Source organism: Adiantum capillus-veneris, chromosome 7 (assembly GCF_014529385.1).
Source record: "Adiantum capillus-veneris isolate H3 chromosome 7, ASM1452938v2, whole genome shotgun sequence".
Lineage (NCBI taxonomy): Eukaryota > Viridiplantae > Streptophyta > Polypodiopsida > Polypodiales > Pteridaceae > Adiantum > Adiantum capillus-veneris.
Window position 1 is genome coordinate 50147132 of NC_140937.1, and position 27679 is coordinate 50174810.

General features: G+C 47.3%; 1 protein-coding gene across 2 annotated transcripts in view; it reads right to left on the minus strand.

The window, feature by feature from the left end:
- LOC147453822 (structural maintenance of chromosomes flexible hinge domain-containing protein GMI1-like) overlaps nucleotides 1-27679 on the minus strand; it is a 232778-nt gene that overhangs the window by 192940 nt on the left and 12159 nt on the right. For both annotated transcript variants that reach the window (XM_086515908.1, XM_086515909.1), the window contains 2 exons: nucleotides 18200-18305; nucleotides 17833-17901 (listed from right to left, as the gene is read on the minus strand). In XM_086515908.1, the coding sequence (XP_086372034.1) occupies nucleotides 17833-17901; nucleotides 18200-18305 (175 nt within the window). The remainder of the gene's footprint in view (nucleotides 1-17832; nucleotides 17902-18199; nucleotides 18306-27679) is intronic.

Sequence of the window (27679 nt, forward strand, 5' to 3'; positions counted from 1 at the left end):
AATGTCGTCACTGAGTAAGAGCATGGATAACCGCCAAAAGCTCTTTCTCATAAATCTGTGCTGTTAAGTCCGGCCTTGAAAACAACCGGCAGGCAATGGCATGGCCTTCTTGCATTAATACCGCACCCAGACTACGACCACAAGCATCACAATATACTTCAAATGACTTCTGCAAATCCGGCAAAGTCAAAACTGGTCCTCTAGTCAATTTCTCCTTCAATGTCTGAAAGGCAGTCACCTATGTGGGTCCCCACGAGAAAGGGACTCCTTTCTGTGTCAAGATATGCAAAGGGGAAGCAACCTCTGCAAACTTTCTAATGAACCGCCGGTAGTAAGAACATAAGCCCAAGAAGCTTCTAACTTCATGGACATTCTTCAAATCGGACCAATCACGGATAGTCTCTATCTTGGCCGAGTCCATCTGCACTATTGCCGCTGAGATGATGTGTCTAAAAAAGTGTATCTCTGGTAGGAAAAATTCACTCTTCCTTGCATTGATCACCAACTTGTGATCCTGCAATGCCTGAGAGACCTGTAGCAGATGTTCTCTATGTTCTACCTCATCCTTTGAGAAGACGATAATGTCATCAAAGAAAGTGCTCAGAAAAGATCTGTACTCTCTGAAAATCCTGTCCATCATTCGGTTAAAGGTCGCTGGTGCATTGGAAAGCCCAAAAGGCATCACCAGAACCTCAAAAAAACCAAACGTGGTCCGAAAAGCTGTCTTGTAGACATCTCCCGGCGCGATTCGGATCTGATGATATCTGCTCTTCAAATCCATCCTGCAGAAACAAGAGGATCCATGTAGTCGGTCTAGAATATCATCGATCCTAGGAATCGGAAATCTGTTCTTGATGGTGATTTTGTTGAGAACTCTTCTTGATGGTGATTTTGTTGAGAGCTCTATAGTCAATGCACATTCTTCAAGATCCGTCTTCTTCAAAATCAACAACACCGGAGAGCAGTAAGGTGAAGTACTCGGCTGGATAAGACCCTTTTTCAAGAGGTCTTTCACTTGGTTCATAATCTCTTCATTCTTGGGTCGGCTCACACGGTAAGGTGGCTGGTTCGGTGGTAGTCTTTTAAGTTTTTACTCCGTCTTTCTGTCTATTGAGCTCTTCAATCTTTGCACTTCCTAGATAATGTTATTTGTGATGCGGTTAGTATGTTATGAGGTGTCTAGACTCTACAACCCCGGTAAATTGAATTTACATCCGCAACCACTAACGCGCGTCGCGCACAAGCGACATGTTGAAACTTAAAACATCCTTGAACATGATTCTAATTGTCCAAGTAGGTGTTAGAAGCTTGGCTTATAGTTGTTTCCCAACTTATAGGCTGTTTTGAGGCTAATTTCAGCGTTTTTTGGTGGACCGTTCCGACGTTCCCGTTCCGGTCCCCGCCTGTACGTTCCGGTATCGTTCCGGAGCCCCCCCCCCCCGTTTCCGTTCCAAGTAACTTTGGTGGGTGGACGTTATTACAAAGACTCAGCAAAAGGCAGATGAAGCCCATATATGGATTGAGGTGGCCAGGAAAGGGAAAAGAAAGGAAACAACGTTGACACCCGCCATTATCAACTTGACCCTAGCAGAGGAGCAAAGACGACGGGTGCGCTCTCTACATGTGAGAATTCGCGGTCTTAAAGACAAAGATAATGTAGACGAAGAGGTAAAAGAACTCGTGGCTTTGGTGGGGGTTCATTAGCCGATGCACTCAAGAGCTTGGAGAGTGGGCAACAAGAAAAATGGGAGCAATGGGGAAACCTCGAAAGAAAGGGCACTCATCCTCCGTTTTCCCTCCATGGAAGCAAAGAAAGACTTTCTGAAGAAAAGACCAACTCTTAAAAAAACGGGTATCTTTCTCGGGGATGACCTTACCCTCTCACAGATCACTCATATGCAGGAGGTAATGCCAAAGATTAGAGCAGCAAGGGAAAAAGGAAAGATTGCCTTTTACCGAGATGGAAGAGTGGTGATATTGGAGCAACGCTCCACATGACGGTGTGAGGCCTATGGGACTGCACTCAAAATTGCTACCTGGAATTGTAATGGATCTATGCGTCTTGATGTAGGTGCTTTTGAGGAGAGTTTTTCCGGGGGAGACATCATCTTCTACTCTGAGACGCATCAAGCCCCTGGGCAGTCTATGCCTCACATTAGTGGATACAGATGGGAGATAGCCTGTAGACAGGAGACACGATCGGAGCACAGAGGGCGGGGCTCGGGAGGAGTGGCGGTATTATTCAAGGAGGAGCTGCAGCCATTGATACACATAGCTTGCAGGGATGAGCAAGCTAGGTACATGTGGGTGAGATTGAGAGCAGAGACGGGCAGATATCTTTACATTGCTATTTGCTACTTTCCCTCGGGTACGTCAGTATATGCACCACCTAAAGGACAATCTCCCTTTTCTATCTTGGATGATGACATATGAGAGTTCTCAAGAGATGGTGACATTATCATTCTAGGGGACTTCAATGCTAGGACTGCCCATCATCAAACAGTGTTTTATGATACCTCAGAGGAGATGCTGAGAGAGTTGGATGTGGTGGAGACAGGCCTATCTAGACGATCGCAGGATGGGGAATATATTGAATATGGACGGCACTTGATAGACATGGGGATTGCACATGGATTGGCCATCTTGAATGGCCTACAGAGATTTCCTGCTGCGGGAGGTTTCACATGCTTTCCACACAAACACGGAGCCAGCACAGTGGACTATGTAATGGCACAGCCAAGCCTCATCTCTAGTATCCAGGATCTCACTGTTGGGCCCAGACCTGTTGGGGTGGCAGTGGATCATGCTCTTGTGTCGTTGACCATCTCTTTCCAGTTCAATGTAGCACACAGCCCACGGGCAGCTGCCCCTACCCGCTACACCTTCACGCAGGAGACGGACTCTGTATACATGGATGGGATATACAGACGCTTGTGCACTGAGGAGCCAGGACGACCTCCAGAGGAGCTTACTACTATACTGACACAGACTTTACATGATGTAGCAGCAGAGGCATATCCACACACTTAGCCTGAGCAAAGACGCCGTTCTGGGAGCATGCCCCAGAACAGCTGGTATGATGCGGAATGCCGCGAGACTAGAGCTAGACTTCAGAGGGAGGTGCTTTTGGGAGACATCACTCACAGGCAGTCACAGATTGACTTCCGACGCATAGTGCGGCGGAAGAAAAGGGCATTTTTGGCTCGACTAGAGCAGGATCTCTACCAACTATTCTTGAGTCAAGACTCACGTGAGGCGTGGCGGCTCTTTCATGAGCGATCCCCCCCACCTGCCATTACCTCTACAGAGACTTGGGGCCAGTACGCATCATCTTTGTACACAGTTTCTGGACAACCGCCCCTCCCCGACCCCCCCGATCCATGCCCACACACGTGCTTTTTTCACCGCTGAGATAGTGAGGAAGGCCATTGACAGGATGAGGACTGGGAGAGCATATGATCATGATGGCTTAGTGGCTGAGCATTTCATACATGCCAGAGATCTACTAGCAGTTATGTTTAATCGTGCCATGTGTGAGGGCTTACCTGATACTTGGAGCCTTTCTACGATTGTACCCATCTTCAAGTCAGGAGACCCTATGGAGCCTCGGAATTATCGCACTATCATGATTGGACACACATTGGCACGATTGTACGCATCCATTCTTGAGCAACAGCTGAGTAGATGGGCAGAGAGGGAAGGGATACGTGCAGCTGGGCAGGCAGGTTTCAGGGAGAGGCTTTTCTACTCTTGACCATATCTTGACACTCAGAGCCATCATTGAGGAGGGTAGATCACATGGGAGACGGATCTATTGTAGCTTTGTGGACTTCCGCAAACCATTTGACACAGTACCAAGAGCTAGATTGATGCGCAGATTACAGGAAATAGGAGTACCCACAGAGCTCATTTGGGGGATCATGGCATTGTACAAGTCAGTAGTGGGGCATGTACGCACCCCAGAGGGCTTGTCCGCACCGGTTCACTCCACTATTGGTGTGAAGCAAGGCTGCCCGCTCTCTCCTACTCTATTTGGTATGTATGTGGATGAGGTTGCTGACTACATTGAGAGAGATGGTGATAGAAGTGCACAGCTAGCAAGGACATGGATTCCACTATTGCTCTATGCTGATGATATTGTGTTGATCTCCGACTCTCCAGAGGGGATGCAACGTCACTTGGATGCTCTACATAGATTTGCCCACATAAGTGGTTTGTCTGTTAACCTTGGTAAAACCAAGGTCATGGTATTTAATACCACCCCACAGTGGATCAGGAGGTCAGCGCCCGCATTCACATATGGCCAGGAGACAGTGGAGTACACAGATGCTTACACTTACCTTGGAGTGGTTTTAAGTGGACCAGCATTTTCACTGAGGAGAGCAGCAGAGACTAGATTGACCAGAGCCCATGCAGCATTGGGCAGATTGGAGAGGATGTGTTCACAGGTTCAGTTTCAAGAGCCTCGGACGAAGCTCTGGCTATTTGACACGCTAGTGGCGTCTGCATTGCTCTATGGAGCTGAGATATGGGGGCCTTCATTGGATCATCACGGGAGGACAGGTCGCACTGATGGGTGGGGGGACATGGAGAAGCCTTTGGTCTCTATGATCTCACGGCTCATTAGAGCCAAGGCTTCAGTACCACATGCCATTATCCGAGCAGAGCTTGCTGCCCCCCCACTAGTAGTCGAGGCGCTTACCAGATCTGTCTCCTTCATACACCGCATGTGGGAGCTTCCCAGAGACAGATATGCCCGCCTTGCACTTGAGTCCTCTCGACAATTAGCCATGCAGGGAGATACAACATGCCGGTATGGTGAAATGACATCATGGTTTCAGGCGCATGGGTTCAGCATAGACAGATTGCCCCCCTTCCAGTACTCATTAGAGGCACCCTCTCTGACTCTTACATAGTCCGAGATCACCAAGCTCATCCGACAAGACCTGGCTCAGCTAGACAACGGGAAGACATGTATACAACCAGCGCAGGAGCTGGGCACGAAGATGGCTTTCTACAGAGCATCTTCTCCAGCTTACAGAGGACCGTTTTGTGGCGAGGCCCAGATACATGGACACTCACTTGTATCATGGGATACGATGTGTTATTGGCCAGATACGCACATCTTCACACCAGCTGCGGATCGAGACTCGGAGATACAATGGAGTACCAGCAGAGGCCAGGACATGCCCCCTGTGTGGTGGAGCCAGAGACAGAGTTGCACTACACATGCCACTGCCCCGTCTACTACGAGATACGAGGCTGCTTCCACTGCTTGTTCAGAGAAGGCATTGGACCACTCTCCAAAGTCATGCAGTACGAGGATCAGAGATGCTTGGGTTTCTACTCGAGCTGCACCGACAGAGAGAGAGCTTGATGAGAGGAGAGGCTAGCTAGTCTCAGAGACACATCACAGACTTCTTTAGCGCAGACACTGGACACCCGGAGGAGCCACTACCACAGCAGAGCCCGTCGCCTCACACTAGAGGCACATTGATCGACCGGGCGACCGAGCTGGGGGGATCCAAACGCCCACGACTGCGGAGGACTACACAGTATCGACCAAGGTTGCATCAAAGGCTTCGAATCACTTTGGCCCGACATGCACGCCGGGTCAGACTACTGACCATGGAGGAGATTGATGAGATCCGCCAGCGACCGATGCTGGATCTCTTGTGATTTACCTACCCCAGCTAGCTGCTCTCCCTCGTTCACACCTAGCAATCCAGGATTCCATAGTATATTTGTTTTGTCATTTTGTCATTTTGTTCCTCTGACTTTGTATCAGATCCACCACATTGTAACTTTTTGGTCTCATAGGTCATTTTGGCCTTTTGAAGACGTTAATATAACATTTCATTTCATTTCATTTCATTTCTCTATGGTAGATACTTGATAGATATGGGAACCGCACACAGATTGGCCATTGTGAATGGCCTACAAAGATTTTCGACAGCTGGAGGTTTTACTTGCTTTCCACACCGACATGGTGCGAGCACAGTGGATTATGTTATGGCCCAGCCAGGTCTCATCCCATTCTTTCAGGATTTCATGGTGGGCACTAGGCCAGTTGGAATAGCAGTTGATCATGCTATCGTGTCTTTCACCCTGACCTTTCAGTTCAGCACAGCTCCATTAGGTGGGGTCCCCATACACACTCGGTATACCTTCATGAGGGAGACGGATTCTGTGTATATGGATGAGATATACAGGCAGCTATGCACCCAGGAGCCGGGACGGCCACTAGATGAACTCACTCAAATTTTGACAGAGACGCTCCATGATGCAGCATCAAAGGCATACCCCCACAGCAAGCCCACACAGAGACGATCTGGGAACATGCCCCAGAACAGTTGGTATGATGAGGAGTGCAAAGAGACGAGGATCAAACTACAGAGGGAAGTGCTCACGAGTATTACCACACATCGACAGTCACGGATTATCTTTCGTCGCCTAGTGCGACAAAAGAAAGGGGCCTATCTATCTCAGCTAGAGCGGGATCTATATCAACTATTTATAAGTCAAGACTCAGGCGAAGCAAGGAGGCTATTCCACGAGCATTCACCACTACCCGCGGTCACCTCCACTAAGACATGGGGGGAATATGCCACATCTCTCTACACAGCATCAGGGCAACCACCTCTGCCCGACCCACTAGAGACATGCCTAGAGACATGTTCTTTCTTTACTGCGGAGAGGGTAAGGAAAGCCATTGACAGGATGAAAACAAGGAGAGCGCATGATCATGATGGTCTGGTAGCAGAGCACTTCATCCATGCCAGGGATATGCTTGCAGAGCTCCTGGCTATGATGTTTAATCGAGCCATGTATGAAGGCTTCCCGGAGACCTAGAGTATGTCTACGATTGTGCCTATTTTCAAGTCAGGAGATCCATGATTCCCGCGAATTATCGCACCATCATGGTTGGCCACACATTAGCTAGGTTGTATGGATCCGTCCTTGAGCAGGAGCTGAGTAGATGGGCAGAGCGAGAGGGAATAAGAGCACCAGGGCAAGCAGGTTTCAGGAGAGGTTTCTCCACTCTTGACCAGATTCTGACACTCAGAGCTACTATTGAGGAGGGTAGACACCATGGCAAGAGAATCTATTGTAGCTTTGTGGATTTCCGCAAAGCTTTTGACACAGTGCCGAGAGCCAGACTTATACACAGACTACAGGACATGGATGTGCCTACAGAGCTGATATGGGGTATTCTGGCTCTATATAGGACAGTGATGGGACGGGTACGCACCACTGAGGGAATGTCTGACATGGTCCACTCCACTATCGGAGTAAAGCAGGGATGCCCACTATCCCCGACTCTTTTTGGGATGTATGTGGATGAGTTTTCAGACTATGTAGAGCGGCAGGGAGACAAGGGGGCTCAGCTAGCAAGGACATGGATTCCACTGTTACTATATGCTGATGATATTGTGCTGATTTCAGACTCCCCAGAGGGGATGCAGCGTCATTTGGATGTTGAGTGCTCTGCATACATTTGCTCGTGACAGTGGATTGTCGGTCAATCTGGGAAAAACCAAGGTTATGGTGTTCAACACCACACCACAGTGGGTCAGGAGGTCGGCACCCACATTTATGTATGGCCAGGAGACTATGGAGTACACAGATGCATATACCTATCTTGGGGTAGTATTCAATGGACCGGTGTTTTCACTAAGGAGAGCATCAGAGACTAGACTGACGAGAGCATATGCAGCTTTGGGAGGACTGGAGAGGATGTGTTCGCAGGTTCAGTTTCAGGAACCGTGAACAAAGCTATGGCTCTTTGAAACTGTAGTGACTCCAGCTATGCTCAATGGAGTTCAGGTATGGGGACCCTCAGTAGACCACCATGGGAGATCTGGTAATACAGATGGATGGAGATGTATGGAGAGGCCTCTGGTCTCTATGATCGCTCGGATGATCCGGGCTAAGGCCTCAATACCACATGAGATTATCCGAGCCGAGCTAGCTGCCCCCCCCCCCCCCCTCGTGGTGGAGGCACTGACAAATCGGTGTCCTTTATGCACGGTTTATGGGATCTCCCCAGAGACAGATACGCTCGGCTTGCCCTGGAGTCATCTCGACAACTAGCTCTACAAGGCGATACAGCATGTTGGTATGGACAGATGGCATCATGGTTCCAGTCGCATGGTCTCAATATGGATAGATTACCTCCGCTTCAATACTCCTTGGATGCACCCTCCTTGTCTCTCACACGGACAGAGATCACCAGGCTCATACGTCAGGATCTGATTCAACTAAATACCAGGAGCACATGGATACAACCGACACAGGAGTTGGGCACGAAGATGGCCTTCTACAGAAAGCATCTTCTCCAACTCACGGAGGACGGATTTGTGACTAGGCCACCATACATGGATACACACTTATCTCATGGAATAAGATGCGTTATTGGACAGATACGCACATCCTCACATCAGCTCCAAATCGAGACTGGCCGATTCCGAGGGGTGCCGACAGGAGCCAGGATATGTCACCTATGTAACTTAGAGCCAAAGACAGAACTCCACTACACATGCCACTGCCCGGTATACTATGAGATACGCGGACGCTTCCACTGCTTGGGGTTCGGACCTTTTTCTAGAGTCATGAGATACAAGGATCAGAAGTGTCTCAGATTGTTCCTGCTAGAGCTGCGCAGACTTAGGGAGAGCTTGCTGAGGACATCAGGGGAAAGACAATCTTAGAGACGAATCACAGAGTTCTTTACACCAGACAGAGGAGAGCAAACGGAGCAGTCATTACAGCCTACTCATACTAGAGGTACACTGCTTGACAGAGCTACTGAACTTGGCAGATCTAGACGTCCACGACCTCGGGGGGTCTCCCACTACCGACGAAGGTTGCAACAGAAGATACAGATCACTCTAGCTCGACATGCAAGACGCCCAACCAGAGTTCTGACCATGGAGGAAGTCAATGAGATCCGACAGCGACCGATGAGAGATTTAATCTAAACCCACAAACCCCCCCCCCCCCCCCCCCCCCCCCCCCCTTATTCCCTTTCTCCTTAGTGCCTTAGTGTTTTAGTGTTAGTTCTTTGTAACCTGGTAACTTTGTAACCTGGTAATTTCCGTACTCAGACATGGTATTAGATTCACCAATTGTAACTTTTTGGTCTCATAGGTCATTTTGGCCTTTTGAAGACGTTAATATAACATTTCATTTCATTTCATCTCTCTCTCTCTCTCTCTCTCTCTCTCTCTCTCTCTCTCTCTCTCTCTCTCTCTCTCTCTCTCTCTCTCTCTCTCTCTCTCTCTCTCTCTCTCTCTCTCTCTCTCTCTCTCTCTCTCTCTCTCTCTCTCTCTAAGAGGAGGTGAGATCAGAGCATAGAGGATGTGGGTCAAAAGGTGTGGCAATTTTATTCAAGCAAGAGTTTCCCACTCTCATTCGTATTGTTCATAGAGATGAGCATGCTAGATATATGTGGGTGGTCAGGTTAAGAGCAAGTAAAGGGAGGCCATTTTGTATTGCAATATGCTATTTCCCCTCGAGCACATCTCTCTATGCATCGCCCAAGGGACAGCCTCCGTACATGATTTTAATTGAGGACATATGGGAGTTCTCTAGGGATGGGGATGTCATCCTCCTAGGCGACTTCCCATGGCAACACGGGACACTCACAAACAGCCTTCTATGTGTCACAAACTGCTGACGTGTCAAGCCACTGAAGACCGACTAGGTTAGGGCTCCCGGAGCCTAACCCTAGCCAACCTGCAGATCCCGATCGACGGACATAAACCCTAGCAAAAGCAGAAGAAGAAGAAGAAGAAGAAGTCTTATCGATTTACATTTTTCCGCCAAGTGCCCCAATGATTAAAAAGTCTTCTCAACTTATGGTACCCTGTCCAATGGGGCCTAAGGCCATTAACATGAAGCACCAACACACACTCAACTTGTGTAGCAAAGTAATGGCGTACCAGGCAGCAGTACGAGCTCTTCGCAATTCACGTTGACATGTTGATGTGGCACTGTACGGACGCCCGCAATTTATGAAAAAGTGCTAACGTGGCTTGCTGTACAAAAATTCCGTGATTTACAGAAAAGTGTTGATGTGGCGCTGTTGTACGGACTACCCCCAAGGGCGCTAGCTTTTGCGGAGACTAGATGCTTTTTGACTAGTTGCTTTACATAAAAACTGCTTTTAGGGCAAAGGGTATTTAAATATGACACAACACAAGGGCTCACTCTCTGGCATCCTACCGCGTAGAAGGTGCAGAAGAGTGCCGCCCGAGTTGTAACGTGTTGAAGCAATATAAAGAAATACCGAAAGGGGCGTCAGGGTTCCGGGCCAGTGCTCTCTTGGGGTGGAACTGCACCACTCCGTGTCTCCTGTGCCGTGCATCTCTTTCACTTGTTTTCAAGTGCTTCAAGTTTGTTCCGTCTGTTCGTTCTGTTGGAACTTGGTGCCCTTCCGCTACACTATGACACCTCAAAGGAGATCTTAAGAGAGCTAGACGTCAGTGATCTGGGTGTAGCGCGGATAATGTGTCGTGCTCTCTCCAGTGTGGGTGCCCCTCAGTGCAATGTGCGTGACAATCTCACTCAAACAAATGAAAACTCTCTCAAACAGAATGAAACACAGAAACAATGGATAGCAACAGAGACACAACAGTGGACAAGAACATGTGGACTCGACTAACTCAAAGAACCATGTACAGACTCTGGCGTGGCAGCGCACTCAGCTCCAACGCAGGACTCACTAGTACAAATGGGGTGTCGAGGCTCAGATGTGCAGGGATGGTGAAGCAGTGCTCCGTGTAAGACTCCTTACCTCCCGAATGATGCTGGACCAAAGGTGAAGAAGAAGATGATGATCACCAATCGCTACTACTCATATACACCACTGTAAAGAGCCACCAACGGCTCATAAATGTCAGCCATGTGGTGACCTGGCCACAAGGTCCACTAGACCACCGTCGGTCGTAGGTAGGTACCCTACCACGTGTCACTCCCAGACCAAGGTCCGTCCAGTGTGAACCAGTCCCAGTGTAACCCACTGTCCAACTGTATGTCCTGTGAAGTGACTGTAGCCCTACTACAGGTTGCCCGCCACAAGACCGCTCACCGTCTCGATGAGAGGAATACTAAAAAAACTGACGGAAAACCACTAGCTACTGCATCCGTACATCTTTCTTGATTGCAATCGCCTTAAGCTTGTAACTAAGCAGGAACCACTAGCTACTGCATCCATACATCTTTTCTTGATTGCAATCGCCTTAAGCTTGTAACTAAGCAGGAACCAGTATGTATGATTGCATAGCCTGGTCCATGCTTGCAGTTGCCATACTTTTCTGCAACAACACTCTTCTCGAAAAGATGGATTACCATAAGACACAGCAAATAGGGTTAAGCTCCGTCATGATGGTAGAATGAAAGGGCCTTCACAGCAAACAGGATGGCAACCAAGTGAATGGAGCCGATCATGCAGGGTGGGGGAAACTTGCTAAACCTGAGAGGGGTGGGGAGGGCTAGATAGGGGCGAGGGGGAGGGGGAGGGGGAGTGGGTATGGGCGAGGGTGGGAAGGGCTAGATAGGGGCAAGGGGGAGGGGGAGTGGGTAGGGGCGAGGGTGGGAAGGGCGATAGGGGGAGGGGGGGGGGGGGGGGGGGGGGGGGGGGGGGGGGGGGGTAGGGGCGAGAGGGAAGGGCTAGATAGGGGCGAGAGGGGGAGGGTAGGGGCGAGGAGGGGTGAGGGGGTGGGTAGGGGCGAGAGGGGGTGGGTAGGGGCGAGGGGAAGGGAGAGGGTGGGTAGGGACGAGAGGGGGAGGGTAGGGGCGAGGAGGGGTGAGGGGGTGGGTAGGGGCGAGAGGGGGTGGGTAGGGGCGAGGGGAAGGGAGAGGGTGGGTAGGGACGAGAGGGGGAGGGTAGGGGCGAGAGGAAGGGGGAGGGTGGGTAGGGGCGAGGGGGAGGGTAGGGGCGAGGGTGTGTGAGGGGGTGGGTAGGGGTGAGTAGGGATAGGGTAGGGGCGAGGGGGGGTGGGTAGGGGCGAGTAGGGTTAGGGTAGGGGCGAGGGTATGTGAGGGGGTGGGTAGGGACGAGGATGTGTTGGTAAGGGCGAGGAAGGTCAGAGCATTATGAAAGTGCAGGTTGAGGACAGGACCAACTATTCTCAGCAAGACAACGAGCAGGAGTAGGGAGCAAGACAACGAGCAGGAGTAGGAATTCATCCAACACATCAAGCAGGACCTGCTCTGTGAAGGGAGTTGGCTAGACACAGAGGTTAGCTTCGTTCTGGTTGGAGAAGCAGACACCAATGGGGCTGATGTTTGAAGGGGGTTGAACTCCTGTAGGGGAGATTTCTTTTTGCTTATATACTTTTTCCTCGGCTTTCCAAATTCAACGGCTTTTATCAAGAGGGCTTTCACAGAGAGCGCATCAGGAGTATCTTCTGTGACCTTCAACTCTTGAGCTGGCTCGTTACCTTGGAAACATTGGAAGAGGGTGTACCTTCAAGCAAAGAGTGAATTGAAACTCCAAAACAGGGCATAGATTTGGTAGCATCCAACCATTCCAACAGATCCTCATCTGACCCGTCAGGTGGAGTAGGTTGTTCCAATTCGAGGCTGGTTGCTAAGGACAAAGAACTATGTTGCACCACGGGATCCATACCACCTTCTAAGAGAATGGGTTGCATCGAGGAGCCTAAATTATGTATCCACATTGCATCATTTCCCCAATCGTGGAGTGCTTTAGTGTGTCGCAGCCATGGTCTTCCAATAAGCAAGGGAAATCCGCCCTCAACCTGGGGAAGACGAACCACCACAAAATCCAAGTTAAAAGTAAAGTCTTGTACCTGCAGAGGCACATTATCCACTATGCCCACTGGGTAGACTGTCCGTTGGTCGGCCAATGTAACTGTGAAGGGAGCAGGGCGAGTAGGCTGTAGACCTAGAGCTAGCATAGTGAACTCGGGCATCAGGTTGATGCCAGATCCACCATCCACTATCACTCCTGAGAATTGCCGACCTAAAACGGACACTGTCACGCGAGGGCTTCTATAATCAGTGAGTGGAGCAGCAAGATTGGATATCATATAGGACTCTGACTGTCGCACTGGGAGGTGCCCGCCACTAGGACCTGCTCCAGGGTAAAGTGATTGAATAACTGCAAGGGTGTCACTTCTGAAACTCGTATCTAGTCGAAGCATGTCATAGAGCGACACTTGTTGGAAAGTGTTCTTCAAGACTGTCTCTGCTGTATGCTTCTCTTTTTCTACCTGTTGTTGTTCCTCTGGTACTTTGATCTTTTGTAAGTCAGCAATTGCTTCTAAGAAAGCCCCATCAATATCGGAGATCATAGTAAAAGATCCTTTCTTAGCACTAGGGGATGGCATGTCAGCTGCTGGAGGAGGTGTAGGCATTGGGGAGGAAAGGGCTGTACCTGCTGGAAGATTGAGGCCGAGGGCTGCTCTCTGAGCTCGTGTGAGGACACGAGCTGGCTCATCTACCAGCTGCAACTTGTCTTGAGAGGCAATCATATGGGCAGAAAGGGGTGGCTTGGGGTTGGTACTAACTGCTATCAAATTGATCTTGGGAAAGGTGAATTCAGGTTGGCTCTGACTTGGGCTCGCAGAGGTAGAGGCGCGTTGTTTTGGACAATCCTTAGTGTAGTGATCCTGAGCCTCAGGGCAAAGTTGGCACGGAGAAGAGCCTTCTGGCAGAGGGCATTTGCTCTGATAATGCCCATACTCTCCGCATTTGTAGCAGAGTATGGGCCAATTGGAAGGACGAAACGGGGGACGAGGTGGTTGCTGCATGGAGTTGGAGGCTGAAGTGTAGAAGCTCTGAGGGGTTGAGGTGGCATTAGCATTATAAAAACTTTGAGTCGGGAAAGTACTTGACATACCTTGGACAGCAGGGGTATTGAGCAAAGGTGGCATGTAGTTGGGATGGCCGTAGTGGGAAACCATGTTGGATGATGGTGCTAACCCTTGTTGGAGAGAAGGACCAAGACTTTGCTGTATTTTGTGCAATCCCTTTAGGTAGTAACAATCCTTGTCCTCATGTCCAGATTTTTCACAGAAGTGGCAGTAAACCCGAAGGGGGCATTCCTGCGGAGGGTGCCCTGGAGAGCGGCATGAGCTACACCAAACCATAGCCTTAGTCTCTTGCTGACACTTGAGCTCTTCTAGCTCGCGCTTAATCTGTTCCAATGCCTCATGATTTGGAGGCTTCTCTTGTCTAAGAGAGAAGGACCTCTCCTCTTGAAGAGCTCGCTGTAACTTTAGGGCTTCCAGTTCCCTGCGTAAAGAAGTTAAAGGATCAGCAGGACTACCTTCCGGGAACACAGAGGGAGTTTCTATGTGAGGAGAGTTGTTGAACAGCTTCCTAGCCCCCTCTATCCTAGTAGCAACTGCGATGAACTCCTCGAGAGTGGCGTCGGGTCGGAGACTCTCTCGGAGTTTTTGTTGAGAAGTTTTGGGAAGCGCCTTCTCCACCCACTTTTTAACCATGAATTCACCGGGTTGTTGGGGGAGCTTGGCCACCAGCGACTTAGTTTTAGTCATAAGCTCTGCAAAAGTCTCCTCAGGCTTGAGCACCATGTTGGCCAACTCATCCAACACCTTCTCCTGGTAGTCACCCGGCCTGAAAGCTGCACTGAACTGTTGTCTTAAGGCTGCCCAAGTTGCAAAATGGTTCTCTGCAAATTGACTGTACCATTTATCTGCTAGGCCATCCAGGGTGGATGGAAATAGTACCAAATAAGCATCTTCTCTGTTCAGACCACGTCCCCTACAGAGAGATACAAATCTTCTTGCATGGTCGTCAGCATCTTCTGAAGAAAGCCCTTTGAAGGTAGGGAACTTGATGTTTACCTTGGCCAAAACACTAGCTAGTGGCTCGATGATTCCTTGTTGAGCCTGTTGCTCTATAGCTTGCTGTATCAGAATAGGAGAGAGCTTTACTGGAGAAGGTGATCGGGAAGATGGGGAACCTAATGAAGGAATGGGTGATGTGGTATGTGGAGGTATAGGTGATGAGGTTGAAGGATTTCTACAAGGTGTCAAAGGTCGTCTTCTATGATAGTACTTCAAAGGGCTCAGTAGTGCGTTTTGACGCTCGACTAACCTCCTTGTATGTGTCATGCAGTGACCACCAGTCCAACCAAGCTTGGGGCAAGAAAACTTGTGACAGGTCTAGACTCCACCAGACCAGACCAGGTAAGTGACTAGACCCGGCTGGACCAGGGACGAGACCAGGCACGAGGAGGACTAGACCAGGGTCGAGGAGGTCTAGACCAGGGACGAGGACAGGTTGGACCAGGGCGGGAGAGGACTAGACCAGTTGGACCAGGCGAGAGGGGACTAGACCAGTTGGACTAGGCGAGAGGAGAACAGTGCAAGGCAAGGTTTGCGAAGGTAGGCGAAGCTAGATAAACCTAACTAGCTTCAAGATTTGCACCTCACAGAGTGAGATTTCAGTTGAGGTCCCACCGTGATCGCCAAAATGAGAGCACCTGTAGCGCGGATAATGTGTCGTGCTCTCTCCAGTGTGGGTGCCCCTCAGTGCAATGTGCGTGACAATCTCACTCAAACAAATGAAAAGTCTCTCAAACAGAATGAAACACAGAAACAATGGATAACAACAGAGACACAACAGTGGACCAGAACATGTGGACTCGACTAGCTCAAAGAACCATGTACAGACTCTGGCGTGGCAGCGCACTCAGCTCCAACCCAGGACTCACTGGTACAAATGGGGTGTCGAGGCTCAGATGTGCAGGGATGGTGAAGCAGTGCTCCGTGTAAGACTCCTTACCTCCCGAATGATGCTGGACCAAAGGTGAAGAAGAAGATGATGATCACCAACCACTACTACTCATATGTACCACCGTAAAGAGCCACCAACGGCTCATAAATGTCAGCCATGTGGTGACCTGGCCACGAGGTCCACTAGACCACCGTCGGTCGTAGGTAGGTACCCTACCACATGTCACTCCCAGACCAAGGTCCATCCAGTGTGAACCAGTCCCAGTGTAACCCATTGTCCAACTGTATGTCCTGTGAAGTGACTGTAGCCCTGCTACACTGGGATTGGCCAAGTGCTCACAGGATGTGGTGCATAATGAGTATGCGAGATATTTGGTAGACATGGGGACTGCAAATGGACTGGCCATCCTCAATGGCCTACAGAGATTTCCAGCAGCGAATGTGTTCACTTGTTTTCCTTATAGACATGGGGCTAGCACGGTGGACTATGTTATGGCTCAACCCAATTTTATACCATCTATTCAGGATTTTACAGTGGCCCCATGCCTGTTGGGGTAGCAGTAGATCACGCCCTCCATTGGTCAGGCATCTATGCATACTCCGTACACTTTTCCATTGGAGAACTCTATCTACATGGATAGTATTTACAGACGCCTCGCCTCAAAGGCATAGTCACATGGGGACAGGGAAAGGTCTCGGGGACATGACGGATCCCGGGGATGGGGATGGGGACGGGGGTGCTGAAACTCCTAGAATCCATCTGAAAGCCCATACTATATAAAGAGCGCTCCAAAAAATACCAATCCACTCTGCCAAAAGCCTTCTCAATGTCAAGTAGGATCACCAAGGACTGTCTCAACTGTTTGGCATGCTCCACTGCCTCATAAAATGTGGAGAGGTTGTCCAGAATGCATCAATCTTGCACAAAACCTATCTGAGACGCATGTATCAAATCTGGTAAGAAAGGCCGGAGTCTAGCACTGAGCATACAAGTGAGACTCTTGTAAAGAGAAAAGAGGAGACTAATGGGATGCCATTGACGAAGCAGTGTGTGATCTCTCCTTTAATTTGGTTACACTTTGCTGTATGTTTATAAGCATCCACCTTCTTATCAAAGACAGTGGCTTCCTGACACATACAAGATACTTATTTCTTTCCCTCTCCCTAGAGCAGGAGATGCCAGAAAAAAACCCTTGTCCAAGAAAGATAGAAACAGGAAAGGACGAAGGGTTGCTTTATTCCTTAATATAAATGTCCCAGCATTTTCACCCCTACCACAAAGCCCTTGACATGAAAGTCATGCATCTTTTAAGAAATTAAGAGATCATACGCATAGATTCACTGACAACCTTCAAAGAAGTTTGTTTGATGTCAGGTTAAAAAGAGTAAACAGTCTTTTGAAGAAGGGGTAGAGTTGGGGCTCCAGAATGACAAAAGATGAAACTGGCAAATGAGGAGATTAAGGCAGAAACACCCAAGTCAAAAGATACTTTTCTAGATTGAACACCTATGAGTATGCAGGCAAAGCCGAGGCCAAATAGGATGCTATTAGTTAATCGAGAAAAGGAAAGTAAGAGGACAAATGGGATCCATTTGAGAGGCATCGCTCTATTGCAAGATGAGCTCGCCTCTCTTTAGCTACAGAAAGGAAAAGGATTAGCCAGGTTAAAAAAGAACAACACGCTAGATCTGGACAGTATTCAATGGTGGAAGAGCAATCATATGCAAGTTTCATTAATAAATAGAGAGACTCCTTTGCAGCAAGGAAATTGGCTAAGCAAACTGATGAGACACTGAGGTTGCATTTGTTATGGTACACCATAACATCAGATTGTGATATGTTGCCATTGATACAAGACCCGAACAATCATGTGTAGCCCTAATCTTTGTCTACCCACGTGTATATTTGTACATTTGACTCAGCCTTGCATAAAGTAGTCAAGCAAATTGAAATTGAATGTATTCTAAAATTCAAAATCACACAGGCTCTCAAGAACGTTTTGCTGAATTTGAATAGAAGTTGACAACTTCATTCCTCCCAGTCTTGTGCGCCTAGTCCTCTTCAGTTAATATTGCACTACATGATTTCAATGCTTACCTTTGTAAAGGAACCATGAGGTGACCACCTCATTTCTTCTTCTGTTGGTTCCTGATACTGACCTGCTGTCTGATGAAAGGAAAAAATACAGTTGCTGAATGTGAGCATTAGAAAGGTAAAGGAAGCTACATGTGTATTTTCATCGCCCCATGATAAATCACCTGAAACAATACATTGACAAACTGCATACCTAGAGAAAATGTCAGCAAGCATAAAGCACAAATGTGTAAATGCTTGCACACTTTTATATGCACTCATACAGATATAAGCAAACCACCCTCACCTTCCCCTTCGCGATCCTTTCCCCCAAGTAAAAGAAAACCCACAGAAACCTAGAAAGGCTACATTTGCTAAATCTCGAGCGCACCTTCCAAGAGCGGTCTGTTTTGCATCTTTCCATTAGTTTTTCCTTTTCCAAGGTTAAACTCACAACCTTCTTTGATGCCTTGGTCTTTGAAGAAACAACTGCCACACTGTTGAATTAAAGGAGTTTTCTTGATATCAGAATAATTCTCAAAATTCAATACATACATAAGAAACGGGTAGCTAGTAATATATACATCTTGATTTAAAAAGCATTCTTATGCAATGTATTTTATAGAATCTAGGTAGCAATTTTCGAAATCAGCAATGTGCTTTATTTGTTGATATCAGAATAATTTTCAAATTCAATACATACATAAGAAACAGGTAGCTAGTAATATATACATCTTGATTTAAAAATCATTCTTATGCAATGTATTTTATAGAATCTAGGTAGCAATTTTGGAAATCAGCAATGTGTTTTTATTTGTTGATATCAGAATAATTCTAAAATTCAATACATACATAAGAAACGGGTAGCTAGTAATATATACGTCTTGGTTTAAAAAGCGTTCTTATGCAATGTATTTTATAGAATCTAGGTAGCAATTTTCGAAATCAGCAATCTGCTTTTATTTGTTGGCCGCGTGGCACCGCAGGGTGTGTGCTGGGGGTGGGGGGTTGGGGGGCGGGGGGGATGGAGTGATAAAATGAAATGTTTATACGGACACTTGCAAAAGACCTAAACGACAAATTGGACAATCAATTTAAGTCATCGTCACATGTGCAAAATGTCCAATAAGAAAGTCTAAGGTAAACAAGTAATAAAATCACGCCGCCTGCCTACTAATGGTGGTTAAAGGAAGGAGAGAGAAATGAAATGAAATGAAATGATATATTAACGTCTACAAAAGGCCAAAATGACCTATGAGACCAACTGATTACAATGATGAGTCTAGTACCAAGTCTGGGTACAAACAAAGAAAACTACAAACTAAACACTGAGATAGGAGTGCTACCAACTCCTATGGGTGGCTGGTAGGCTGTGCAAAATGGTATCATGCCACATAGGTACAAAGTGGGGATAAGTGTCACCATGATATAATATAGCAGTAGTAGAAGCCTACCCTGATCGACACTCAGGGTGTCGTGCTAGAATCCTGTGAATCCTCTGCCGCATTCTCCGCGCCGGTGCTGCGTGGCTCCCCTCCTCAATCGCGGTCGTCTCGATCTCCCCAACTCTACAGCTCGGTCAATGAGAGTACCGCTGGTGTGTGTATGGGTGGGAACCGAGCTCTGTGATGGTGGTGTCTCCTCTGCCTCTGTGGTACTCAGACTAAAGAAATCTGAGATGCGTCTCTGGGGCTGTCTTTGTCTATGCCCTCTCAATAGAGAGTCTCTATGTCTCTGTATCTCAAGTAGAAATAATCCAAGACATCTCTGATCCTGATATCTCATGACTCTATCTAAAGAGTCAAAACCATCTCTGAATAAACAATGAAAGCGTCCCCGTATCTCATAGTAGACTGTGCAGTGACATATGTAGCGAAACTCTGTCTCTGGCTCTGCATGGCATAACTGACATATCCTACTGTCTGCTGGTATGCCTCTGAATCTACCTGTCTCAATCCCAAGCTAGTGTGAAGATGTGCGAATCTGGCCTATGGCACATCGTAACCCATGAGATAGATGTGCGTCCATGTAGCTGGGCCGTGTGACAAATCCGTCTGTCGTGAGTTGGAGAAGATGCTCTCTATAGAAAGCCCTCTTCGTACCCAACTCGCGTGATGGCTCTATCCATGTCCTCCTGCTATCAAGCTGGATAAGATCCTGCCGAATGAGTCTAGTAATCTCCATCCGTTCAAGAGCCAAGGATGGTGCATCAAGAGAATACTGGAACGGGGGCAGCCTGTCCATGCTGAAACCATGCCTCTGAAACCATGAGCTCATCTGTGCATACCAACATGATGTATCTCCCTGTAATGCCAGCTGTCTCGATGACTCAAGAGCAAGTCTAGCATACCTGTCCCTGGTGGTGTCCCATAGGCTGTGTACAAATGTTAATGATCTAGTGAGTGCCTCAACCTCCATAGGTGGGGTAGCCATCTCTGCTCGAATGATGTCATGTGGAACTAAGGCCTTGGCTCTAATCAGCCTAGAAATCATAGATATCATGGGCCTCTCCATATTACTCCATCCAACACTGTCAACAGACGGCCCCCAAACCTGAACCCCGTAGTGCATAACTGAAGCGACCAAAGTGTCAAAAAGCCAAAGCTTTGTTCGAGGTTCCTGGAACTGAACCTGCGAACAAATCCTCTCTAAACCGCCTAGGGCTGCATAGGCACGAGTCAATCTAGTGTCTGCTGCCACTTTCAGTGTGACCCTCGGACCACTAAAGACCACCCCAAGATATGTATATGCATCAGTGTACTCCATACTGTCTTGACCATATGTGAATGTAGGTGCTGATCTCCTAACCCACTCTGGCGTGGTATTAAATACCATGACCTTGGTTTTACCAAGGTTGACAGACAATCCACTATCCCCTGCAAAACTATGCAATGCGTCCAAATGTCTCTGCATACCCTCTGGTGAGTCTGATATCAACACGATATCGTCAACATACAATCAAAGAGGAATCCATGTTCCTGCAAGCTGAGCACCACTATCTCCTCCTCTGTTAATATAATCAGAGACCTCATCAACATACATACCAAATAAGAAGACGACAATGGGCATCCCTGTTTTACTCCGATAGTGGAGTGAACTATGTCAGATATCCCCTCTGATGTGCGTACATGACCCATCACTGAACTGTACAATGCCATAATCCCCCTTATCAGCTCTGTGGGTACCCCCAACTCCATAAGTCGACGCATCAATCTCGCCCTCTGTACTGTGTCAAAAGCTTTGCGGAAGTCCACAAAGCTGCAATATATCCGTCTACCATGTGCTCGACCCTCCTCGATGATAGCTCTGAGTGTAAAGACATGATCCAGTGTGGAGAAACCCTTCCTGAAACCAGCCTACCCAGGTGCCCGTAAGCCCATAACCTCTGCCCAACTGCTCAGCCTATGCTCAAGGAGGATGCATACAACCGTGCCAATGTGTCCTACCATAATAGTACGGTAATTCCCCGGCACTGTGGGGTCTCCTGTCTTGAAGATAGGTACAATAGTAGATAATCTCAAAGACTTAGAAAATCCCTCACACGTGACACGGTTGAATAACCGTGCAAGCATCTCTACCAACAATTCCCCAGCAAGTATAATGTGCTCTGCTACCAAACCCTCATGATCCTGTGCCCGTCTGGTCTTCATCCTGTCAATGGCCTCCTTTACCATCTCAGTGGTAAAGGTGCTCGTATCCGGACATGGCTGTGGTGGATCTGGTAGTGGTGGCTGTCCAGGTACAGTGTATAAAGATGCTACATACTGCCCCCATATCTCTATAGAAGTAATCACTGGTGGGGGAGACTGCTCATGGAATAGACGCCAAGCCTCTCCTGAATCTCTACTAAGGAAGAGCTGATATAAATCTTGCTCCACCTAGACCAAGAAAGCTCGCTTCTTCCGTCGCACTAGTCGTCGTGTAGCAATACGAGACTGTCTATAGGTGATCACTCCCAATGCAAGATCCCGCTGTATCCGAGCTCTCCTCTGTCGACACTCCTCATCATACTAGCTGTTTTGAGGCATGTGCCCACAACGACGTCTCTTACCAGGCTGAGTGTGTGGGTATGCCTCTGTCGTTGCCCCATGTAATGTCACTGTCAGCATAGATGTGATCTCCTCCACTGTGTATACTGGCTCTGATGTGCATAAAAGCCTACGTATCTCCTTTGCATAGACTGAGTCAGTCTCTGGTGTAAAAGTATAACGTGGATGTCTACCACCCCGTGAGGCCTGAGATGTATTGTACTCAAAGGAGACTGATAATGTCAAAAGTGCATGATCTACTGCTATCCCAACAGGCCTGGGCCCCACTGTGAAATCCTGAATGTGAGAGATAAAGCTCGGATGTGTCAGAACATAGTCTACAGTATTGGGCCCATGTCTGTGTGGAAAACAAGTAAAACTTGTAGACGATGGGAAAGTCGGTAAGCCATTCAGTATGGCTAAACTGTGAGTAGTCGTCATCTCCCTTAGGTATCTCCCATACTCTGTATGCTCTCTATCGTGTGAGCATCTCTCAAGTCCCATCTCCTCTGGCTCTAGCTGTCTGAGCATCTCTTCTGAGGTGTCATAGAAAACCGTCTGTGAACTGCCTGTACGGGCATTGAAATCCCTCAAAAGTATGATGTCTCCATCCCTAGAGAACTCCCACATATCATCATCAAGTACAGAGTAAGGAGACTGTCCTTTGGGTGAAGCATATACTGGAGTGCTGGGAGGAAAATAGCATATGGCGATGTACAAGAAAAGTCCAGTCTCTGCCCTAAGCCTCACCCACAAGTATCTGGCCTGGTCTCTCCGAACTATGTGCAGTAGTGGCTGGAGCTCCTCTCTGAAAAGAACTGCTACACCTCCTGATCCTCTAGTCCCATGCTCAGATCTGGTGCATGTCCGGCAAGCTGTCTCCCATCTGTATCTTGATATATACGACATCAACTGTCCTGGAGCCTAATGAGTCTCTGAGTAGAAAACAATGTCTCTGTCTCTAAAGCTATCCTCAAAGGCCCCCACATCAAGTCTATACGAACCATTACAGTTCCAAACCGCCATCCTGAGAGTGGTCCCATAGGTCTCGCACCGTCATGTAGAGCGGTGCTCTATAATCACTACTCGTCCATTTCTGTAGAAGTCTAACTTTCCCTTCTCCCTTGCTGCTATAATCTCTGGCATGACCTCTCTCATATGTGCAAGCTGTGAGAGGGTAAGGTCATCTCCTAAAAAGATACCTGTTTTCTTGAGGGTTGGCCTCTTCTTTAAAAAGTCTTTCTTTTCTTCCATGGAGGGAAAGCGCAAAATGAGAGCCCGTTCTTTTGAACTCTCCCCATTACCTTCACTCTTCTTGCCCACTCTCCAAGCTTGTGTGTGCGAGGGCTTCTCCACCCCCATCATTGACATGAGGCTCTTCACCTCTTGGTCCACCTTATTTGAGTCTTTTAGGCCGGTCACTCTCACGTGTAGAGCGCGTACCCTTCTTCATTGTTCCTCTTCAAGTGTCTTGTTGATGATGTCGGGTGTAGTCGGAATGTCCTTGCCCTTCCCCTTCTTGACAACTTCAATCCATTTTTCAGCCTCTTCCACTTTCTTTTGCGTTTTGGAGAGAACCTCCACCCATGAGGTCTTCTTTTCTCCTTCCTCCTTTATTTCTTTGACTTGTGCTCGTATACTATTCAACTCATCTATCATTGATGGCTGAATTTCTCCATCTTCAAGGCGTCCTCTCTCTTTGGTTTCGTCAAGTTCCTTCTGAAGGGCTGAGATGCTTCCTTTCAGAGCTTGCATGTGAGCTTTGCATTCTTTCAACTCTCTTTCAATGGCTGTCATCCTCTTGCTTGTGACCATGTAGTGCGCCGCCATCTCTCTTGCCTATTTGTCAGAGCACTCTTCAATAAATTAAACTGGTGCGTGTAAAAGGAGGAGCCCTGTACCCGCTAACCTGAGTCCGAAACTGTCCAGGCTGCCCCACACACACAACACAGCCCTCTCTGGCTTGACTATCTGCTCACAACAGAGTAACCCGTAGGGTGCAGGCGCACTATGTATACATACGTTTCCACATTATGCATACATTCCACAATAGTGTCAACATCAAAATAAGCTCTCTCCCGTTTTTGCATACATATACACTCTGCAAAAATTTGTGTGTGTTGAGTGGTTCAGCTCTATTGTATCCTCTGATTACTACCAGTCCAGAGTCACCTTTTGTTGCCTTGCCTGTTGCTTCACCTTGCATTGGAGTTTAATCGCATCACCTGCTGGGTCGTTTCTTTAATTTCTGCCACGTAACCTAAATTTCCTTGCATTGCTAATTTCGCTTTTATCTAAGGTTGCCTAGCAATATTTATTGTAGCATGGCTTCAATAAAGTGACGCGCTGTTGTATTTGTGTTGCACGTCTACCTCTCTCTGCCGCGTAGGAAGAAAAGAAATCCTGCGCAGGGTATGTAACGCTAGAGAGAGAGAGAGAGAGAGAGAGAGAGTGCCCGCGCGCGAGTGATTAGACCTGAGAGAGCCCTCGTGACAGCCCTTGCGCCGGTCCTCTCTACCTGCGCGCGCGAGTGTGCAGCCCTACTGCCCTCAGCGCCTGAGTACTCTGTGCGCCCCCTCGCCTTTTTTCTCCTGCAGTACTCAGCCGCGAGTCTCTCTTCAGCCCTCCAGTCAGCACACGTGTTGGCCAGCCTGTACGTTACTCTGTGTGTGTGTGTGTGTGTGTGTGTACAGTCTGTGTCTTTCTTCCCTTGCTTTGTGTTTGCTAGTTCTGTGCGTGAGAGTCTGTGAGTGTGTGTGGTGACTGTGTATACGTGTGAGCCTGTGTGTGTGGGTGTGCTCTTCTGTTCAAAAGTTTTCCAGTCCTAATTTTCAGTCATGGCTTCATCCTCGTCGCAAGCCTATTCTAGCAGAGATCGATCTTCGGAAGAAATTAAAGGACAACATGTAGTTTCTACTGTGGATGACCAGTATCTTGATGCAGATTCCCGATATGTTTTTGATGCTCTTAATGAGGAATTTTGTCAGAGCAGGTCAAGCTGGAATAAGCCTGTTCCGTCCTTCAAATATAAAATGAAACTGCCCAGCATAGTTTCCCCTCTTAAAAAACTTAAGCAATTGGCAGTTATAATTTTCTTCCCTGGTCGTCTGCCCTCGGCAAATGATGTTGCGCTGTGGATCAGATCGATTCTAGGTGGTTGTTTCATTGAGGGTGTGTACTTTGCTTCGCGTGGATTTTATTAAGTTCACTTGACAGATTCGATCTACAAACAAAAATTGCTTGAAGCTTCCCCACTGTTTTATGGTAAACAAATGGTACATGTTTTGCCTTGGTCACCCAGTAAAGATTATCAGAATATTATTCGCCACTCCTGTCCGGTTTGGGTGGAGGTTGTTAATTTCCCAGATTATATGCGAGAAGAACTTCCTGGTCTGGCAGCCTCTTTGGGTAAAGTGCTTTGCCCTCCTCGCCCTACAGGGAATAGAAAAAGGTTCTGTATTTTGTGGGACACTGATAAACCCACTCCGCCTTCTATTGCAATTGAGGTTGAAGATGTAAATATGGGGGAGACATTCTTTGATTTGAAATGGGGCGTTTTTGCAGGAGCATGCTTTACATGTCATAATTTTGGACATCTTGCATCAGAATGTCCGCAGGTAGTTAATAAACCACCGCCAAATGCTATCCCTCAAACGGACATTGCTCCTGCTCACCTGCTGACAGAAAAAGCTAAACCTTCTGCTGCTTTTGTTGTCATCAATGATAATTTAAAGCCTCTTCTCTGCCGGCTGCTCAACCCTTGAAAGCCAAAGATAAAAGGAAAGCTCTGATGTCAGATGCTAAAAAGGTTGATTCCAATGGTTGGCAACATCCAAAAAAGGTTTTTACTCCAAAGACAAGGCCTCTTCAATCTCGAAATTGGAGTGCGTCGGCTCCTATGCCGGGACAAACTTTCATTGATACATCTCCAGCATCCAGACTCTGGACTGATGTACTTAAGAAGGGGCTGCCTTTGATGGAATCAGATGATATGGATATTACTCATGCTCAGGCTCATGCTGATGAGCATGAAGATATGGCGGTGACTTGATACTTGGTCGCATCGTTTGTACATATGTATATATTCCATGTCTTTTCCCATAAAGTGTGTGACTTATAACATCCAAGGCCTCTCACATGTAAATAAATGGAGGCTTTTTTGGGATTACGTCAATACAATGCATCCTCATGTCGTATGCTTGCAAGAACATAATCAAGCATAGATTGGCTGGACAATCTGGTTTCTTTTCGGGTTATCACATCTTTTATGCGGGGTCAGCAGCTTACTCGGGTGTGGTTATGCTCGTACATCATGATTTGAATCCATATGTTGCATATAATGATTCTGCTGGCAGATGGATGATTATCCAATGCACGATAAATGCAGAAGTATATGAGTTTGCTGGTATATATGCTCCGCAGTCGTCTGGATCCCGGGCACTGATGTGGTCTTCTCTGAGCGATTATCCCTGGCTTTCAAATGCCTTTATTTGCGGTGATTTTAATAATTCGCCACTTTCTGGGGATAATACTTCTCAAAATTCGCATATGCATCAAATTGAGCATCAAAAGTGGTCTTTTTAATTGGATATTTTGCACATTGTGGATTTGTGGCTTGCTACAAGCCCGAGTAACTCAGGTTTTACGTACACTCATAATGCTTTGGCATATTATCGGGCAAGATTAGATCGATGGTATTTGGTTAATGCCAATCAATACGACTCTTTCGTATATAAAATCCGGATTGATCATTCATTATGTTTATCAGATCATGCTCCAGTATGGTTAGAATTGTTTTTCGACATGCCTCGAGATGAAGAAATTATGCCATCTCGTCATTTGTTACATGTCAATGACAACTACCTTTCCCATGAGGTTTTTCGTCACATGGTTTTGACGGCAATTCATCCTCTATATATGCCTGCACATGCAGACATTGACTTTGCATGGCACTCTTTTAGTTTACGAATGCAATATGTCATTAAGGACTTTGGAAAATGGTATCTTGCCGATCAACGGGAAGCTCTTGCTTTGGCCAAGCATCAACAGCAATGTATTATGGAGTCGGAATCGACTCTACTTTTAGGTCGCTCTATTCAAGATACATTGTGCGAGGCGAATAATATCATTTCATGCAATCAAATGCGCAAACTTCGTAAATGGCAGGTACGATCTAGAGAAAAGCCGATTATGGATAAAGGGTGTTCTTCTAAAAAAAATTTAAAAGTTTGCATGCTTCTCGTCAGAGACAGTCCATTTCTCGCATTAAAATGTCAGATGGCTCTTGGACTTCTACAAAATTGCAACTGTCACATGAATGTGTTCAGCATTATGAAAGATTATTTGCTACTCCTACATCTTTATCCCCACCGGAATCTTGTGTCAGATTGCGATTTCTTGAAGTTGTTTCCTCGATTATGGACTCTGATGAAGCGAATGCTCTGGAACAACCTTTTACACAGGATGAATTATATCATGCTTTAAAAGCACTAGGGAAATGGAAAACTCCAGGATGGGATGGTCTTACTGCTTAATTTTTTCATGCCTTTTGGGACGAATTGAAAGATGCATTGTTATTCATCATCAATAGTGCTTTGGCAGGAACAAAAACTTCCATCCCTATGGAAACATGGTTTGCTGCAATTGCTTCCTAAAAAGCATTTGGCTGAGAATTTTGCTGATTGCAGACCAATCACTCTCATGCATGTTGTTTATAAACTTGTTCTGAAATTGTTGGTGCTCAGAGTGAGCTATTCTTCATCATGATCTTCATCCGCGTCAATATAGGTTCATCCCGAGACGTCACATCATTGACAATATTGCAAATGCTTCGAATATGCAAA